This window comes from Miniopterus schreibersii, assembly GCF_964146895.1.
Source record: "Miniopterus schreibersii genome assembly, chromosome: 3".
NCBI lineage: Eukaryota > Metazoa > Chordata > Mammalia > Chiroptera > Miniopteridae > Miniopterus > Miniopterus schreibersii.
Genome location: NC_138103.1, coordinates 35,933,860 through 35,952,643, shown reverse-complemented (window position 1 = coordinate 35,952,643; position 18,784 = coordinate 35,933,860). Strand labels below are relative to the sequence as shown.

The window sequence follows — 18,784 nt, the reverse complement described above, 5'->3', positions numbered from 1 at the left end:
AAGTGTCTAAAATAATTGAAAGCATAGGAAAAGATCCAGAATCTAAGAAAAGAAGACCAGACAGATTTGAAAAGGAGCCAAAAATGAAAATGGAGTAATTAACTCAGTGGCTTGATGAAGAAGCAGTTAAGAGCCAGCCAAGGGGATCTAATGCATGGTCTCTGGATCTGAGGAATATTTCTGCCGTTGCAGTCGTAGTCAAAATATAGATCAGATTTTGTTATGTGTGCCTAGATACCCCGCTTACCACCCACCCAGGCAACACCACTCAGTGGCCCTCAGATCCACAGAGGAGAAATTGCAGAATCCTTCTCGTGAAGCAGGAGCCCCGCCCAACCTGCCCAGCTCAGGTTCTCCCGCTTCAGTGCTCAGCTTCATTGTTTTCTCAGGCACAGCCTCTGATTTTCCGATCCTGTGCTTCCACACCCTCCGCAGGCCTTTGGCCGCGCTGTGCTTTGTGTCTGAAATATCCCACTCCTTCTACCCTATTAGCTCATTCAACTCCCAGCTGTAGGGCCACCTTCCCAGGGAAGCTTCCCTTCACCCCACAGGTTAGGGCGGGGGCTTCGTTACTAGTGCCCTAGACGGCAGCTACTTCCCTTTCAGGGGCTCGTTCCAGCTTCAGTCTCCTCCTTTGCTGCGACTCTTTGAACACTGTCCATCTTCCTCACGGGGCTGTGTGTGAGTCCTGCCAGGACAGGGCCATGCTTGTTTGGCTAATGACTGTGGCAGTCGTTGTACTTAGTAGGTGTTAAATATTTTTATATGAATAAATATTCCAGAAGATAAATTTTGATATTAAATAGCTCAAAAGACGGTCGGTTTTCCACTTTCTATTGTTCCATGCTTAGTTTTGCCCTTTTCGCCAGGTGATCACAAATGCTATTTCCTCTTTCAAATTTTTCTGAAGCCAAATTATTTCTTTGCACAGATTCTTGACCATTTCTAGTAGGCTCTCGCGAGCATGCAGCTTTTAGCGCAGGGCCTCAGACGTCTTGCAAGGGGCTTTATGAGAGCCTGTGGACCCACAGCGGGTGTCTGTTGGAATGCTGAGAACAGTGCAACTTTTCCAGGCACGGAGCAGACACGTCCTGGGGACAGTGTCTCTTACAAAAAAGGAGGGTGCGCCGTACAGTGGCTTCTTCAGAAGCACATCTGACGTTTAGGTTTTAGGAGGTCACGAGCCTTCGTAGATCTGTTTACTGGCTGGCTTTTTAAAAGTGTTCCTTTGACCGCTGTGCCAAGGCTCATTTTGTGAAATTGTGAGCGAGCGCCGGAGAGCGGATAAGTGAAGACAGGATGGCGGCGGGGCCTGTGCCGGGGCTGGTCGGCCCCGGTCCCAGGGGACGGTGACACCGCAGCCCACTTGCTGCGGGGAGGAGGTATTGATTTTTCTCCCCCCTCGCTCCAGCTGCACCTCTGGAGGAGGTGTGCTCTGAAGCATCTTTCCTGGCGAGGCGAGGGAAGACCGTCATGAACTCTGTCACCCCCGCAGTCGGCCGTTTCAAACCAAACCAGTCGGACTAGGGAAGGGCCTTCGGGACCCCAGGAAACCTCCCGACTTAGTGCAGTCCCCTGGCTTTAGTGACAGAGGGGATCCCTGCAGTTTATTACAAACCGTGATAGACAATGGGAAGAAATGTGGTTTTGTTGGGGTTTTTTTTAATCTTTTGAAAAGAGAATAAAAAGATCACGCCAGTGAAAGCAGCGCAGCTCCGCGCAGCGATCCTGGAAGGTTAGCAGCATGTCTCGTCCAAGTTTGCGCCGCGCTGCTCCGATCCTGTTATAATTGGCTGCTGGGGAGGCTGGGCCCTAACTAGAATGCCAGCGTTCGATTTCCCCGTGTCCTCGGTGGAGATGTGTCACCGTTTATGCTCGCCTTAGTGACAATTTTCTAAAATGGGAACTCGTGGGAAATCATTACAGTGTTTATACGTCCCCCTTGTCGGACGGTGTTGTCCTGTGATATTTTCCCAGTGTTTTCCGCCGCATGATGGCACCTCTCGAAGGTTAAGGTGGAACAAGTCCCTCTGTAATTTCGTGACTGCATTTTACTTACCGAAGAAGAAAAGATAACTGACAATTAAGTATTCGGGATGTCACAGAAAGAACATGTGCAACTAATCAATGGGATCCTTTGGGAACATGATTTTATAAAGCTGATAAGGTAGAAAAATCGGGATTTTGTGATTTGTGTTCCATGATGATAATTGCACCTTTTCAATGAAAAAGACATTTCTCCTGGAGTAAACATTGAGCTTGCAAGGGATGCTGGTAGCAAGGCTGTTGTTTCTCTGCCCCATTCTGGCAATTTTTTTGGAAATGTTTTTGTAGAGTATGAGAATTTTTTCCTCGATTCTTCTAGAGTGATATTTCTGAAGGAATATCTGGTTTATTTTAAGGAAAGTCATGTATTCTTCTGAAAATGAGTAACATTGCGTAAAGAATAATAATATTGTTATTGTTAGTATTTTGCTTCTTACCAGGTACACTGGGTTACCCAATATTAATAATTATTTACCAGAGTTGGATATAGTAGTAGCAAAGTCTGTTACATAGTATATCACACACTTGGTACAGCTCTTTGTTTTATGTGCATCTTAATAATAATCTGATTTTAGTCTGCATACTTCCTAAGTGATAAATTAGACAGGAATTTCTTTAGGTAGTTTTTCTGTTAATTCTATAGCGTCTCCAGTTTGCATGTGTCTGAAAGAGCAACTAAAAACATTCGGCGCCCAGGATATTTAGAAGCTCTTACGACGCCTGCTCTTCCCATACAGGTGCCCCTTTTGCTAGTTTTATCGCACTGGCTTCCCTTAGAGACAGACCCCTCCTCTGCTGGTTTGGACAGTACTTTCTTCTTGTTCCAGCAGCTTTGAAAATCATCACCCATCTTGACAGAACAGGTAGTTAACTTAAAGACCACCTATCTCCTTGGCCCTCCCCTGCCTCATTCCCTGCTTGGCACCCCCTGCTGGGTGACCTCAGCCTCTGGAAGGAGATAATACTGCTTTCACTGGAGTGAGGGGACTGCTCGGCTCCCTTTACAGCTTGTGGAAGCAGCACTCCTTGCTGACCCACAGCTACTCTCTGTCTTGAGTCTGGATAATTAATTCTGCCTCATATACTATTGGATTCAGTACTTCCACCTGTAAATTTTAATTTCATGGGATTTATTTCCAACTTTTTCTCCAACTGGTCATGTTCGTTTTGAAATCCGATGTTCCACTGCGTACATCAGTTGCCCAGTCATGCCTCCCGGCTTGCCTGCAGTGTCCGAACTCTGCCATCAGGTATTAGTTAAATAATTCGGTAGCCCCGGGCCTGGGCCCCATCACTGCCCAGCAGTTCACGATGCCCCTCTCAAAACAGGGGTAGTATAGCACCTCATCACCTGAACTCTGACCCAGCAGTAATAGAGTTTAAAGCATATTTTCCTTTCTGTTCTACTAACTTTGGGAACCCTCCTCCGCACCACAGATTGTCGAAGTCTGGAGTTACATAGAGAAGACTCCGCCCATGAGTATGAACTGCTTTCTGAATTCGGTGCAGCAGTAGACTTTTGCCTTTCAGACAGAATCCTTCACCAGCGTGTCCTCACTGGCAGACAAATATTTTCAACCAGAGCTCAGAGCTGAAAGAGCTAATGAGTTCTAGTAGCAGGGCACACACTCGGGAGGGGTTCTAATCGACAAAGGGGGAGGAAACTAAAACAAGAAGGCAGCGTGTCCTTTGGGGAGCTGGCCTGCCACACAGGCCCAGCAGTGCTGCAGGCTCCAGACCGAATGGCAAGTGTGCCCAGCAGCACTGCAGCCACCCGGGAGCTGAAAGCGGGTGTCCTCGGTGGGGCTGCCAGGGCCCTGGGAATCCTCTGTCACTGTCAGCACAGTTATATATGTATGTGCATTCTTCAGCAAGCAAGATTCTCAGCTTTCATCCAATTTTCAAAGGGATCCATGAATCACTGAGGGTCAAGAAGCTCCGTTTGCTAGATGGACAATAATCTAAACTTCCAAACCCGATAAAATGCATTGGTGGGCACTGAGACAACAAAAAGGAATTCACACTTATGAGTGTTAATTGTGTGCCAGAGACTCTTGGAGACGTCATTCAGTCTTCCCAGTAACCCTCTACGGGGGAGGAGATGTTCGAACCCAGGGCTTGCTCTTAGGCTGCGTGCTTCCTGCCACCCCACCCTGCCTCTCTAAAGCATGACAGTGACTGCCCGTTGAAGATTAATCACAAATAAAGAGAAGCAAGCTGAAACAGCGGGGAAATGTGATTTGATATTGAAAATTATATATTTTTTTTAATTAAGAGCTTATCTATCGAGTAAAGTTGGGTGACTTAGACCAGACTGCAGTCCCAAGCATGGGGGCCCAGCGTGCAGCTTCTGGAAGGAGTGGTTCTTCTTGTGCAAAAGCTTTAAAGGAAACTGCAGCTGTAAATGGATGGTCTTGAGCCCCCACTTTACTCCTGGGTCTCTCGTTGAATGAGACTACGTGTTTACGAACCAAAAGGTTTGGTTGAACAAACTCAATTTCTCTTTTGCATCCCTCTACTAATTCATGACAGTCATTCACTGATACTTATCATATTAAATTAGGTACATTCTACTGTACTATACTCCGCCTCTGCTTGGGCTTAAGTATTAATTACTTTCTTCTAAGCCTTCTTAGCAGAGTTTAAGAAATACTCTTGCCATGTCACTGAATGCTTAACTACCCCTCAATGCCGCTTTGTTGATAGCTGTAAATCCATATTGGTCCTTGCTTTGTGGAAAATACTGTGTGAGCATAGTCAGTGAACATTCAACAGAAATGCTCACAGATTTCTGGAGTTTTCTATATTCCTTTTTTTTGTGTTGTTTTTTTTTTTTTTACCAATATATCTTACCTAAAACAATGCCGTCGTCTATTTGGAATACTCTGTTTTGGGAGGCTGAGCGGGATTAATTCCCATCCTGGTGTTGCAGTGTAAACAGCTTTTTGCCTGTCTTTTGTCATTAATGATCATGCTGGAGATGTAGCCAGTGCATTGTAAGCCAATCTGTCAAGGCAAATAAACAATTCACCTTGTTAAAATTCCCTAAATCTTGCATTAATAAAACCAAAGTAACCCCCTGAACACTCAAGAGATGTCTTCCTCCATACTGCAGTGATGGATGACATGTCTAAAGATCCTGGAAATTAAGTAGTTCAGGTCATTAAAAGTGTCCCACACTTGTTATCGATTTAATTTATTTTAAAAGGTGGGGGTGGAGATAAGAATGTTACACTGCCCCCCATTTTAAAAAAAATCTGAAAGCTACCACTTGTATACATAATTAAAACTATCGCTTGGGCTGTATTTCTTACAACATTAAGCTTTCTTATTCAAATACGTATTATGTTATTCTCTTAATCTGATATCTAGAAACAAGGAGGTAATCATTGCAACTTGTATTGTGGCAAAAATTTCTTGGAGCTTCATATGGATGATGATTCCTAGAACCTAGAGTTCTGAGCACCCCCAAAATTTCCTCAGATAGATGAAAATCCAGATGAAGGTCAAGCGATTTGAAGGAAATGAACTGAAACAGTAATGAAAATATGCTGCTGAATAGAGGAATTTTTTTTCTCTATTTTACGAATGTTTCATTTTCTACTTTTATAATCAAGAAAAGAGTAAATATTTTAGATATATGGAAGGGTGGGTGGGTGGATGGATGGGTAGGTGGGTGGATGGGAAAACGTTTAGAGAGTGGTAGTGTTTTTCAATTCCATTTCACTGCCTTCCAAGGCACGTTTAGATTGTGTGTGTTTTGTTTACTTGTGTATCACTAGTTTTCCCCACCAGCCCACACTCTACTAGACTGTTGTATTCACTGCCATATCCCAGTGCGTAACATAATAGATGCTATTTATTTACTTAATAGGTAAAGTGTAACCCCAAGTACGTTTCTTTGTTTCTTTTGTTTATTCCTCAAGTTTCAGTGGGTACAGTGGGCTGTGTGAGGAACAGTAACGGCCCAGACAGGACTGGCTCTCGAGATGACCACCCTCTCCAGGGACCCAGCAGCAGGAGGGCCGAGCACTAGTGTGGTACAGAGGTCACCCGCCAGGACTGGCCACCCGCACAGTGGCTCACTCCATTTATAAGTCCTGAACTGGGCAACAGTATTCCAAAACCCTGCAAGAAACAGGGCAGCTCAGTATGTAAATTATGGCTAAAAACAATACATTCTCTAGAATTATGCCTCTACAAGATGCACGTAGTTCAACCTTACTTTTGTCATTTGTTACGCACCTTATGCGTAACCTTGCAGAGCTGGACCTGATCAGCCGTGTGAATGATATTTCACCATTTTTTTCATTGTTCTTTAAACAAACGTGCTTACTGGGGGGAAACAGCCGTGGTAAATTATGGAAATGACCCTTGAAAAGAGTTACATTAATTTCAGAGATCAATTTCATTATTTGATGCTTTTTCCATGGTCTTTGCAAAAAAGGAGGGAGGGGCAAATGTGCAGTCAGTTCACACCCTCTGGCCGACTCTTTGAAAAACAGATATGTATGAAAATGCACTCCATAGTTCTCCATTACACTTCTCTTTGAAATTGCATCATTTGGGCACCTGAGAACCTGACATGGTTATGCCATTATGCCCGCTCCTTAGCAGAGCTCTATAAATGGAACAACTGTATAGATTTTTTTTCAGCATATACGCTGATTTACACTTAGTGGTAAAGTTGTTACTGACGCTTTAAGTGGAGCTGTCCAAATAGCAATAAATGTCAGCTGCTCCTAATGCGGAAACAGGTGATAACTGAGGGATCTTGACTAAATCTTCCAGTAAAAAAACCCATGTCTAATATTTCCTACACAGCAGTGGTCTCTTGTAGAACACACACACACACACACACGTGCGCACACACACCAGGCCACCTTATCACTCAGTAAGGGAAGTTTAATGTACAGATTGTGGCACTATTGTCGCTGTTCCCAGGTTTTTGAAATGCTCGCCCTGGATTAGAATCCCCACGAAGGCAAGAGCTGTGTCTACCTGGTGTCCCACTGTGTTGCCCCTTTATCAGCATCTGAATAGTAGATGCTCCGAGAATGCTATTTGGGTGAAAGAATAGATAAAACGGAGCATGTGCCTACACTGAGTAGCACGTGTGGGCCTGAATTCTTGGCGGGTGAAATGGGGATCACGCCTCATATTGATGGTGAGGAATGATGCTGGTAAGAACTTTGATGGATGGTTATGACTTTTTGAAATAGTTTATTTGATTGATTGCCTAGCAAACTTTATTTTCTAAATCTGCTCTCTGCTTTCACAGGCTGTCATTTTAGAAAATGAAGAACTTCCCAAACTGTTTCTTGATTTCCTAAACATCCGGCACTTGCCGTCTCTACCAAAGGCAGAGAGTTGTGGGTAAGTGTTGCTGTTTACTTAGTGTGCGTGAATCCTATCTTACTCTTCAGTCACATATTGTAGGATATAACAAATACCCTACAGTGGTGCCAGAAGGGGCAGCCTGGCCGCACCATTCTTTGCTTGGGACAGCACTCTCGCTCGCCCCCTGCTTGTCGTCGAAGGAATTTCTCCTGAGCCCTCATCCCCATATTGCGGCCCAGTAACCAACACTAAGTAACCCAGGTTTAGACTTAAGGAACTGACTTTTTAAATTATGCTATTACATGGAGCGATATTACATGATGGAAATTATGAACCTAGATATCCTGTTTTGGGACTAATATGTTTATTTGTGCACACTTGAGCAAAGTCTGTATCCCCTTGACATATATATTCATATAATTTTATAGTTATAAATGACCTTAGAGATGAATTTACCCAATTCCCTTTCATTTAGAGTTGAGCAAACTGAGCCACAGGGATTAAGTGGCTTTTCCAAATCTCTCCCGGTAGCTGGCCGAGCGCAGGCCTTCTGGCTCTCCTTCCCCACTCTCCTGCCGCCTCTCCCTCAGGAACCTCCAAGGCCAGACTGTAGACTCTGATCCAGTTTACCAAGGACCCAGGCATTTGATATCATCAGCCATTGGTAAAAAATTTTCTGAAGAATTAACTTGGAAATAAGCCACTTGCTCAGCTCTAGGCACCTAACTTGTGTTGGGCTGGTCACCAAAGGTCATCAGCAACATTCCTGACATACTAAATCCATTTACAAAGCAATACCTCATCTCAGACTCTGTAAATCCAAGCCAGGAAGATGGCTTTATCCATTTTCTTGCTGCCTCCAGACCTGCCTGAAGGACCCGCACTAACTACACCCAAAGTCCTGTTAAACCCAGCAGAGCAGGAGATTGCAATTACTTCTCCCAGCTCCCTCACAGGGAGTATTTACTCAGGGCCCCTTTCCACTCAATGATAACCCCTGCTCCACAAGTAATGTGCATCGTCAGTGTATCCTGTTCCTGTTTGCATGCGTTATTTAACTGGGAGGGTGGAATTCATATGCAGTTGTGTATTTTTAAAAAGAGATGTCGAGTGAAAGCTTTTCTCCATTGTATAAATCCAGAAGTAAAACTATAGGATTTTTAAGTGATCTTCGGGAAAGTTGAAATTCAAGAGTATTGTAGTCTTTAAGATTCCTTAGAATGACGCATCAGCCATGTGTTGCCTCCATGTAAACACCTGACTCTCTTTCCATAATGTCTCCTAGCTCAGCACTTTAGGAATACTGCCTATTTTTTCCTTTGTTGGCATCAGCATTGATCCAACTTACATAGTCTTTTTCTTTTTCTTTAAAAAAAATTTAGGTCTTTTGAAGAGACAGAATCTGAAGAGTCAAGGTAAGAACTAATCATCACTGCTCAGGAATTATACCATATAATAAGTCAAGAAAAGGACTGATTTTGTTAAATGTCTAATTACCGTAGTATAAGTGTTTCAAGTCATAATTTTCTTGAAAACCTTTAATAGGAAATTGATTTTAAGATGATAAATATTTGATAGGAAGTTACAGAAGTAACCAGTTCCATCTAGGAATGAAGGAATCAGAGCCCTACATTATGACATACAAATAAATAAGAATACTATTTTTATTAATAATCATACTACAAGATTTTAAAGAAAACGCTTTTCAGCAGTGATTTATTGTATAGATTAGTATATCTGCTCCAAATTCCACAAAGAAATCTTGGGAAGGGGAGCATCGTGCTGGCCTGTTCCCTCTAACTGTGCTTGCTGTTATTTGCCCACACTGTTAAATACATAAACCTTGAGACGTCCCTGCACAGCAGTTTGATCCCCTCAAAGCTAGTTTGTAGTGTTTTCTGTTTACCGTCGCCCCCTGATGCTGACATACCTGTTCTTGACCTTTCCAGCAAACTGTCCCACCAGCCGGTGCTGCTGTTCCTCAGGGATCCATACGTCTTGCCTGCAGCCAGTGGTAATCAAACCTGTCATCTGCTAACAGCTCTTTACTGATCTGACCCTGCACCACATAAACCACGGTTTTAATACAGGTCTAACAGAGTGACATTGGTCCAGGGCTTAATAATCTGCCAATAAACCAGTGCTCTTGGTGTAAGAGACATTCAGCATTTTAATTGGGGCAGGCCTTTCAGGAGGAAATATAATTTTTCATTCTCTCTTACCAGGCTGTTTTGAATTTGAATAATAAGGGAGAAAGGGATTTGCTGCCTTTAATTTTTTTTGTGGTGTTATTTTCGCTTCTAGTTGTGTTTATCCAGATGCTAGTGTTTGAATCCAAGACCCTGGTCCTTTTTTAAAAATGCTTCTTCTCCAAAGCTGTGTATATACATTGGTGTGTGTCTCCATTTCCATTTAGATTACAGCATCATTGATGGTTGAATATATATTTTTAAAAGTTGTATATTTAAATATAATGAATAAGTATAAGTGTAATCAATATTTTAGCCTGAGTCCTTTCTTTGTGGCAAGAAATTTAAATTACTCAGTCCCTCTCAAAGTGTTTTGTTGTGCATCTCTTCATGAGTACATTTTCAGACGTTATTTCATTTAATTTTCTGAGCAGCCTTATGAAATAGGCAGGGAGGCATCATCATTGGCTAATGAGAGAATTGGTGCTCAGAGAGGCATCTGTCTTGCCCAGTCTCACACGGCTGATGGGCGGACCCCTTGTTGCCTAATTTTTCCTTCTGTGGTCTTTGCATATAGTGAGTTTTCAGTCGTTGTTTCTGAGAGTAACTATGTAGCATAAAACCTAAATAGCAATAGATAAATTACCTATTGAAATCAGTCCTACATTCTGATAATAAATTCTTATCCCCAATAAGAGAGAGGGGACTATTCTGTGTAGCAGGGGTGCGTGTACTTAGATCACTCATTTAGCTGTTGTTTAAAGAAGGCCGGCTAGGCCCTGGCTGGTGTGGCTCAGCTGGTTAGCGCATTGGCCTGTGCACCAAAGGGTTGCCGGTTCAGTTCCTGGCCAGGGAACATACGTTTGATCCCGGTGGGGAGGGAATCTCTCTCTCTTTCTGCCTTCCCTTCTCATCTTTGAAATTAGTAAAAGTATCCTCGAGTGAGGACAAGACGAGGAAGAAGGCTGGCCAGGGTGCAGCCCTCCCCTGTCAAGGGACCATTGCTGGCACCCGGAGAGCTGCCTTTGCTACGTAAGAATATGGTCTCATAGGGGTAATAGCCTTTCTTTAGCATTTGCTTTCCATGTTTAACAAGTATGTATATTATATCAGTTGATATTATATTCACAAAATGTTATCCTTAACAAACATTCGTAATGTAATCTCGTCTAGATTAAGTGGGCAATGGTTTATAAAGTAGTCTTATTATCTTTTAAAGATGGTTCCACAAGTACATTTTCCGGGTATTGTTTATACTCAGATATTTCATGCATTTGACTGAAATTCCTACAGAAGTGTAGAAAGTGGAATGATCACTGTGGACTGGATGTTTTATGGAAGAGAGAAGGTATTTTATAACCCTTAAATCCAGTTCATCTAGCTTATTAAACACCACGTGCGATGCGCCCGGCTTGACAACGAAGGACGGGAGGAACTTTCTGGGAAGGACATCGGGGGCAAGTGTCTGGAGTTAGGAAGAGTAGGAAGCATGTATTATTGGTAGAGTGTTGGTGCGGATGCATGACTTGCACAGAAAGGGGGATTCTTGTTGAGGAGCAAATGAAAACCAGAGGTTCGATGGACAGGGTGGGGCCAGGTATTGGATTGTTAGATCTTTACGGACAGATGCTCCTCTAATTTGGAGTAAACATTGAGCTTGCAAGGGATGCTGGTGGCAATGCTGTTGTTTTCCTGCCCCATTCTGGCAATGTTTTTGTAAGTGCTTTCGTAGAGCAAGATCTATTTTCATGGAATTTTGGGCAATCCAGTTTCATAAAGCAAATTCCTGTTGTCTTAAAAGTATTATCCTAATGATAGTCTTGCAGATCTTTAGCATTTAATTTAGAGATAAATTGTGCTTGCATCACACTTTTGTGTTGTTATGCCTCCTAGCGGAATGTTAAGGTTACTTTTCCAGAGGATATGGGTATGAATATGGACATACCTAAACAGGCGCACTCATGCTCACCAAATTAGAGGAGTGTCCGTCCGTAAAGATCTAACAATTTAATATCATCCTCTTGCAAAATGCTAACAATCAAATACTGTTCCCGTAGCATATGCTTTTTGGCCTTTGTTTTGATTTTTCTGGGAAATGTAAAACAAGTCTTGCCGAGGTCCCCAGCGACTGCAGTGGAGCTAACACCCTGTGGGCATTTTCAGTCCTCTTATTTGATCTCTTGTCAGTGTAGCCACTGTCGACCCCTTTCTCCCCCTTCAAACCCATCTTCCCTTGCCGTCCCCCCTTTCCTCCTTTCCTTCCCTTCTCTCAGGCAGCTCACCTGCAGGCCGGCAGAGACCCTTCCCTCGTCTCATGACGCTTTCGTTTGAATAATCCCCCCCACGCTTGTGGCCTTGATTCCCTTGTGTGGACAGCGGATCAGTGTAGTGTTTCCATCCCAACCCTCGCCGTGAGCTCCACACTCTCCCCATGGCCACAAGGCCCCCTGTGGCCTGGCCCTGGCTCACGGTCCCTCACACACTCTGCTCCGGCCGCAGTGGACATCTTGAGGATGATGGGGTGACTAGCCTCGAAGGGGTGACTCCCGCCCCCTCAGGGACCTTGCTGTCTCTCCTTCCTTGTACCCTCCTCTTCCTGTCCCCACACGTGGTTGGCTCTCTCGTCCTTCAGGCGCGACCTCTGAGAGCCTTCGCTGGCTCTCCTGTCTGGTACCATGAGCCCTTCACCCCATTTACCTTTCTTTAAGGTTCATAATAAATGTTTGTGAAATAAATGTAGACCAACAAGAATAGCAGCGGAACCTATCCTAAATCTCATTCTGTCTCACCAGTGGGAAACCAGGGCAAGAGCCATTTTCTGCGTCTTCAAATAATAATGGACATTGTATTAAATCATACGTACAATGACACCAAAATTCACAGCGTAGAGGGGAGTGGAACAGATGAGAGGGAAAAAATGACCCCTGACTCTCTCATCTTTGGTCACCAGTCGGTGGACCTTGTTACCAGAGCATCTGGTTTGCTTCCTGTATAGCAGTGATCACAAACTTCCTTCCCTTCTCCCTCCCCCTCCCCCCTCCCTCCCTCCCTCCCTCCCTCCTTCTCTCTTTTTCTCTCCCTTTCTATTTCACCCTCTAAATTTCCGGCATCTGGCACATGCTCAGCACTTGAACTCGGGGCCTGGCATGCACTTTCCTCTGCCAGGAATGCCCTTCACCCGGTACCCTCACAGTTGGCTGCTACACCCCCCTTCATGCCAGCAGCACCTCTGCACAAATATCCCTCACCATCCCGTCCCCATCACTCTCTAGCCCCTGCCCTGCATTATTTTTCTCCTTGCCCTTCAACCACTGATTGACCTATTACAGTGTTGTCCTTTTTTGCTGAACTTACTTGAATCCCCTTAAGCTAAATATGCTTATGATGTCATTTCACTAACCTTCCAATAGACTTTTATGGTTTAGGCGGCTAAGGGCAAATGCATATATGCTAATGGGTGTAACATGTCCTATTTGGACATTTTATTGAAAAGCAACAGCTTCGTGTGGCTGTTGGTTCCAATACAATTCTGTGTGGGAGAAATACATTTAGAATTAAAATGAGTGTAGCTAAGTCACTGCTTTTGCTTTCGATCTAAATATACAGGTGGGAGTGCTATAAACTTCTAAAGGTATGTTTTAGAAAAAATTATTTTATTTCATGTTGAACACAAGCAAACACTAAGAAATCAAGTGTCACCAACCAAAAGCAATGGAGATGTTCCCATATGCTGGAGATGTTTTCAAAGCATGTCCTGCTCTGCTTAATTCATTTGCTTGTCTCACTGACTAGCATGGAAGCTCCGTGGGCGTGGGCAGGGACCATTACTTACGTATATTCCCAGCAGTTAGCCAGTGCTTGGTACATTGTAGTCATAGCTGTGTGCCAAGCTCAGGTCTAAGCGCTTTGTTTCGCTCATCAATTTTTACAACAGCCTCCTAGGCAGCTACTGTTGTGAAATCTCTCACCAGTCACGAATCCATCACCACTTTGAACTTGCTCCAGTCCAGTGTCTGAGTGGCAGCCAGAGTCACCTCTCCAAGCACAATTCAGTTCCGTCTCACTCGACTTACAATCCTTGGATAGCTTCTCATTCTTTTCAGATAAAGTCAGAATTCCAGTCTATTCTTGAATTGCTGCCCTGCCCAACCCCAACCCCAACCCCAACCCTACCCCCACCCTCAGGCCTCCTCACAGCTGCTCCCCCTGCTACCCTGGGCTTCCTTTAGGCCTTTGACCATCCAGGTTCCCTTCTGCACAGACTTTCCACCTGATTAGCTTCCTCTTCCTCACCCCCTCCTCCAGGAGCCTGTCCGCCCCCCCTGATGAGATCTGACCCCCTCCCCCATTATAAGTGATTTCACATAGTAGGTACTCTGTAGAGGTTAGATTAATAAATAAACGTATTATTTTTTTTGTCTTAAGTATTGGACCATTTAATTTCCTTATAACTATATTTATTTCAAGCAGTTGGCTTTAGCATAAATCCCGCGTACACTTACGTGCAGACTGAAGCTTAGAAAATAAACTCTGAGTCACGTGATAGATTGGTTCCCTTGTCCCAGTGATGCACTCGTATGTTACCCGCCCTGATAACTGGGACGCAGCATGCAGTTCTGGGTTTCCTTTGTATCTCCTATAAAAATGCAGCTTATTTTCCACTTTGACAGGGTGGCTTTTGTCGGAAATTTGCCCTTTTAAGTTTGGAAGCCAGGCCCCCGTCTCCCTGCTCCCTGGAAGCCAGCGTAATGGAACAGGCGTCCCCAAGACCGTTTGGGCTGACTGCACTGGCCGCTGTAAACCACAGTGGAAAAACTGCAGCGAAGTATTCCCAGTAGAAATCTTGGAATTCCTTCCAGTATATTGAGATTTTGTTAGAAATTGAATTGCCAGTGTAATCCATCTTCCTTGTGAGAAAACATTCAGATAAAGAGCTGGGGCCCAGCAGCATTAACCATTAGAACATCCCTTAAATCAATAAGCTACAAATCTGGCCGCGCATTCCTGCCGCGCCCGCGCTACGCTAAAGTGGCTCCAGGCCTCAGCCCGTGACGGATGGCACCTCGGAAGCCAAACTGCGTGGCGCTGCAGATTCCCGAGCCTCGGTGGGCCTTCCCTTGTTCACTTCTGCAGAACGTGATGATATTTTTACCGATGCGCATAAGAAAAGCAGTTTTCCTTTTATTTTTCAGATTTTCCAAACGTGGTTATTGAAGGAGTTCTCCATGGGATATTCTACCCTCACCTCCAGCCCAGGTAGAAAGCCTGTGTGGCCAGAAGAAGCTGAAGCCGGTTTCAGAGTTGCAGTCAAGGAAATCGATACCTACCAAATGAACCTAAGCTCTATGACACAACAGCTCGAGCTGGTGGTAAAATTCACTGCCCAAGCTTAACCCAGGGCAGGGACATTTCCATTAGAATGGTGCTTTTAAAAATAGAAGCTGAACCAGGGCTGTGCTGAGGTTGAGGCCAAATGTTTAAGAAGTAGAATGTAGCTGCCAATTTAGAGTCGCATGAAAAGGAGGCTCCGGTGGATCCCCAGGAGCCCCCAGTGGGATAAAACAAAGGGACTCTGGGCTTCGTTGGTACCATTTGCTAATTGAAACTCTTACCCTGAATCATATTGAAGCTGATCAACGCTGGTAGCTTTCTTGTTCAGATTTTGTGACACACTAATGTTGTCATTATGCGGTTTTCTCGGCCAGGGTTAGATACATTCTGAAGTGCTGGCACCAGGAGGGTATCACAGAAACACACACTGCTCACTGTGAGGAAGGCACTACACTGGAAATTAAATTATGCTGACAGTCGTAGGGCACATTTTAAATCATGGCATTTTTCATTGACATTACAGTGGAGTTGCATCATACCCAGGGGTTAGCTTCTAATGTCTGTACATGAGATAAAATGGGGTGTTAAGATTATCCTCAAAAGCCCTTTAGGAAGGCATCATGTTGGAAACCTGTCCATCTACAATGATCAGTTTTTCCTCCAGTATTGGAAGAAATGACTATTGGTTCTGTTGAGGACCAAATAAAGTTGTTGATGTTTGTTTGGGGGCTATTTTATATAAAAAACACATACCTTTAAACACTAGAATCACAGTTACCCCTGCAAGACGCTTGCCCTCTAAGAGGCAGAATGTGAGCTGACAGTGACTGAGGGGACTCCGTAGGGACAACACTCAGCTTGGTTTACTCAAGGGTGTCCATTCATTGAATAGGTCACATTGCCACGGGATTTACAGTTCTTTTTCTTACTGCTTCCTTTTCACTGACCTCATATCTTGAATTAATGTAAGTTAAATGTGTTTATGATAGGACTACACTGTACATCTTACAGACGTTCATAATTTGAGTAGTAAAGGATATAAGCATATATGCGACCTGTATGTATGTGCTGTATTTGGGCATTTCATTGAAAACTAATTAATTAATAGCTAGACTATTTATGATTATTAATTTTAATAAGCTTCTGTGTGGGAGAAGAATATTTAGATTCAAAGCTAATTACTGAATCCTGTTCTTTGATTAGGATATAAATATACAAGTTTAAAGCCTGCTGCAAACTTTTTAGAGGCATATTTATGATAGGTATGTTACCATGTATTAGAAACAAGCAAGAACTGAATAATCAAGTGGCATCAACCAAAAATAACTGAATAGTCAAGTGTTGGAAATATTTTTTTAATGTTTTTGTTATTAGCTATTTTGAGTTAAATAAAAACAAAGAACAAGAAATATTCAAATTTGTCCTCTGCTCCTAATTTTTATTGGAAATACAAATTGTGTCTCGTCTCTTTACACACACACACAACTTCTCATGGGTTCACATAGACATTTCTAATATGACAAGGTAAGTGTTAATTACCTCCTCTATTAAGCCAAAAAGTACTCATTAAATAGTTGTGATTTACCAAGATAGTGATAATTTAAAAAAATTTAATACCAGTAATTTTGGGTGACACACTACTCAGGAAATATTTTTGAGATTTTTGTGTGAGGGGATTTACAGTGTAGTAGAGAAATATTAGCAACTGTCACAACTAGTCCTTTCCAACTTCAGTATTCTTGTGTGGTTCAACTGCACATAATACAAACAGATCTAACCTGAGGCTGATGGGGGAGTGGATTAGCCAGAGCACTGTGGGTGTCTTTCTTTATGAATGAGTAACCAAACGAATTCAGTGATTACAAACTCTGGTTCTGTGACATCCCGGTGCAGTGGTTTTTGAAGTTTGGACCCTGGACCAGCAGCATCAGCATCACCCAAGGAGTGGATAGAAATACGGAGTCTCAGCCCAAACTTACAGACTCAGACACTGAGGGGGGCCTGGAAATCTGAAAAGCCCTCTAGATAATCCTGATGCACAATTAAGTTTGAGCACCAGAACCCTAGGGCATTTCAAATTATTTCCATGTTGCATATTATTAAAAGGTTTAAACTTTTTAAAATTAAAAACATCCTCAATCCTTCTAGAGTGAACAGGCACAAAATCAAACAATGCCAGGATGGCTACTACAAAGGGCTGGTGATACACTTAAGACAACAGCCCACCAGCAACTCAACAGAACCAATAAGGTACTTTAAGTGTGGTAAAAGGTAAGAAATAAACACTTAGACATTGTCTTCTTTTAAATGAACTTTTAGATCTGGTTATTATGGCAATTGTTTGTCATAGAAGGCAACATGATGTCTTTGTAAATTCTTGGTATCTTTCTAAATTCAAATTTGAGTAAACTAGGATCCTTGCCTTCATGGAACTTACAGAATGATGCAATATTGGATAAATACCCCCCACATTTGTAAAGTGTGTTAATTGCTATGAAGGATAAATAAGGTTTGCTTGTGTGATGTGCAGGGAAGATACCTAATTAGATTTGGGTAGAGCAGGAACCTTCTCTGAGGTAGTGACATTGAAGCTGATACTGTAAGGATGTTGGAGGAATTGTTTAGGCAAAGAGTGGGGGCAAGGAGAGGGTGTTGCAGAGACATCAGGAGGTTCCAAAGCCCTGAGTCAGGAGAGAGCCACAGTCAAGGTCCCTAAGGAAAACCGGTGAGTGTGGAGGACAGTGAGGAGCTGGGGCTGGATCCCACAGGGCTCTCTTCGGGAGGTGGCACTCGAGTCTGGCTAATAGCCTGCATGCAGTGGGAAACCACTGACGGGTGTTACACAGGAGGAATGTGATCTGGTTTTTCTTTTTCAGCTTTATTGAGGTATGATTGACAATGATTTTAACATTCATTTTTTCTTTATTAGGTGGGAAATTTTTTAAGACAAGAATTTTTAAAAAATTCTTTGAATAGCTTGCAGGCATCAGCAAACTATACAATTTAAGATAATATATATGATGTATCACTCTTGACCTGATTTATCCTTAAAAGACCACTCTGACAGCTTGTGGAGGCTGAACTGGGCAGGCGCAGGATCTGACACAGAGACTGTTGGGAGGTCTACCCATCAACTCAGCAGAACCAGAAATACTGTGCCTTTAGCAGGTAGCAGCGGAGAGCACGAGTCATGGATATTTAGGATGTGTTGCAGAGCTACCAGTGAACTTGCTGCTGGGCTTGGATGTGAAATGTAAAAGAAGGCAGAAGAAATCAAGGATGGGTTTCGGCTTGAACAATTAGGGGGATGGTGGAGCCATTCATTGATTGGGGCTGGGAGTAGGAGGTTGGGACCTGCTATAGACTGAATGTCTGTGCCCCCCCCCCACTCTCACACATACAAATTCACATGTTGAAACCTAATCCCCAAGGTGATGGTATTTGGAGGTGGCCCTTTAAGAGGTGATTGGGTCACAGGGATGGAGAAGCTCCTTGCCCCTCTCACCCTGTGAGGACACAGCAAAATCTGGCGTCTGTGAGCAAGGAGGAGGGTACTCCCCAGACCCCGACTCTGCCGGTGCCTTCATCTTGGATCCCAGCCTCCAAAATGGTTAGAAACACATTTCTGTTGTTTATAAGCCACCCAGTCTATAGTATTTTTAAAAATATTTTTATTGATTTCAGAGAGAGGAAGGGAGAGAGAGAGAGAGAAACATCAATGATGAGAGTCATTGATCGACTGCCTCCTGCACACTCCTGACTGGGGATCGAGCCCGCAACCCGGGCATGTGCCCTGACCGGGAATCAAACCTTGATCTCCTGGATCCTGGGTCGCTGCTCAACCGCTGAGCCACGCCGGCCGGGCCAGTTGGTGGTGT

The 18,784-nt window shown here is 43.6% G+C and overlaps 1 protein-coding gene across 1 annotated transcript in view; it reads left to right on the top strand.

Annotated features, from left to right (window-relative positions):
- Window positions 1-16,323, top strand: part of SNX24 (sorting nexin 24) — a 117,855-nt gene extending 101,532 nt beyond the window's left edge. The window contains exons 4-7 of the mRNA XM_081132595.1: window positions 7,328-7,422; window positions 8,769-8,801; window positions 9,336-9,400; window positions 14,768-16,323. Of these exons, the coding sequence (XP_080988721.1) occupies window positions 7,328-7,422; window positions 8,769-8,801; window positions 9,336-9,400; window positions 14,768-14,835 (261 nt within the window). The 3' untranslated portion in view covers window positions 14,836-16,323. The remainder of the gene's footprint in view (window positions 1-7,327; window positions 7,423-8,768; window positions 8,802-9,335; window positions 9,401-14,767) is intronic.
- The last annotated feature ends 2,461 nt before the right edge of the window (window positions 16,324-18,784 follow it).